The 1,691-nt window shown below is 41.6% G+C and overlaps 1 protein-coding gene across 1 annotated transcript in view; it reads left to right on the forward strand.

Moving 5' to 3' along the window:
* Positions 1-498: 498 nt before the first annotated feature.
* The window catches only part of LOC126493614 (actin-binding protein WASF1-like), a gene marked incomplete at its 5' end in the record, with an annotated part of 7,744 nt that continues 6,551 nt past the window's right edge, over positions 499-1,691 (forward strand). The window contains 1 exon segment of the mRNA XM_050130645.1: positions 499-1,690. Within this exon segment, the coding sequence (XP_049986602.1) occupies positions 499-1,690 (1,192 nt within the window).

Below are 1,691 nucleotides of genomic sequence, written 5' to 3' on the forward strand. Positions count from 1 at the left end.
CTATAGTTATAGTTTTCCTTAGTTATGATATAGATTATTGTAATTTTTACTTGATAACTTTTGTTATATGTAATTTTGCTATGTTAAGTTAAAGCCTTCCTTTTTTGTTTAAACAGAAAAAGGGGAAGTGATGTGGGAGTGTCATATCAATCTGTTGATTTCATTGGCTGAGCAATAAAGAAACTGCTTGGCCCTGGTAGGTTAAAAGATAGATGGGAGGAGGAAACAGAAGGTCAGACTCTGCTCTGCTCCCGGAGAGACCGGACAGCTCTGCTATCTGGAGCAGAGACACCATGATGGACGGAGGCTAGAATCTTCCCAGTAAGCGCACCTTGGGGTGCTTACACACATCATTAGAAATGGGCTAGTCCAGGTGCGAGAATTAGGCTGTAAGGGCTAGAGTTCATGGGCCAAGCAGTTCTTAAATGAATATAGTTTGTGTGTTGTTATTTCGGGCATGAGCTAGCCAAGCGGCCGGGGTGTTGGGGGCGCTGCCCCGCCGCTCATATTTCAACAGAACCCCAGCAAGTGTACTCCTGTTCATCATTACCTGTTAACAACTTTGAAAGAAATGATACTAATACAGCAATACCACTTCTTACATTACCTTCATACTACCAAAATGACATGGAAGATTCAAGTTCTTCTGATAGTTCATTCCACTCATCTTTATATTCTTCCACATCTGTACAAGAAATTGTACCTGAGAATAAAGAAGAAGCAAGCAAGAAATACATACAGGAGAAGAATCGAGACCATGATAGTGGAACCCAATCTAAGCTACAGTGTCAGCTGGTGAAAGAATCTATTTCTGTGGATCGCATTCCAGCCTCTGGTTCTGCAGTATCTTATTCATATCTAGATCAATCTGAAAGTGGCTCTTCATTATACATTTTTCCACTGAATAAAAGCAAGCCTCAAGAAAAATCTGCAGCAAACAACTTACCTGGTGAGCAAGAACATCTACATTATGGTATTGGGCATATGAGCTAGTCACGTCCTCGTGTCCTATATGGTACTGGTAAGGGGGCCATGATGTTCAGCCAGCCACCATCGCTAATTCATTGCAAAAAAGATGTATTTGTCAACCCTCTTGCACCAGAAGCACCACTGTTGCCTTCTGATAGGCTGATACACCTTGCCAGCTCTAAAAGACCATCTGCTCCCAGGACTGTTAGCTCGCCAGTAACATCTTCATTCGTTGTTTTGGAAACTACAACATCTGCTTGCTTAAAGACCACTTCTAAAATGCATCTAAAGATGCCACCTGAATTCACTTCAACACCAGCATCTCATGAATGTTTGGAACTGCAACCAGGTCGTCCAAGTCCACAGAGTCAAGATCAGATGATCACTTCACTTTTATCTTCTTCAGTAATTGCATTAAGTAAGTCATGGGATTTGGCTTTAGATCTCATTGACTCTGCTATAGCCGTGCAATCAAAATATTCCATTTGTCAACCCGTGAAGTCTTTTCCAAAATCACCAAAAACTGCAAAATCATCACCAGCATCTGCATCAAAATCAAGCTCTGCAAGTGGACTACTACCACAAAACCAAGTCTCAAATACATCAGGTTTTTCGAGTGCCCAATTACCAACATCTCCCAGGGTACCACGCTCTGTTTCAGTACCTGCCTCATCAAACCAAAAAACGGAAATGTCTTCAAATTTGTCACCATCACCAAAACG

This window comes from Alexandromys fortis, unplaced genomic scaffold (assembly GCF_014885135.2).
Source record: "Alexandromys fortis isolate MF-2015 unplaced genomic scaffold, M_Fortis_MF-2015_v1.1 scaffold_276, whole genome shotgun sequence".
NCBI lineage: Eukaryota > Metazoa > Chordata > Mammalia > Rodentia > Cricetidae > Alexandromys > Alexandromys fortis.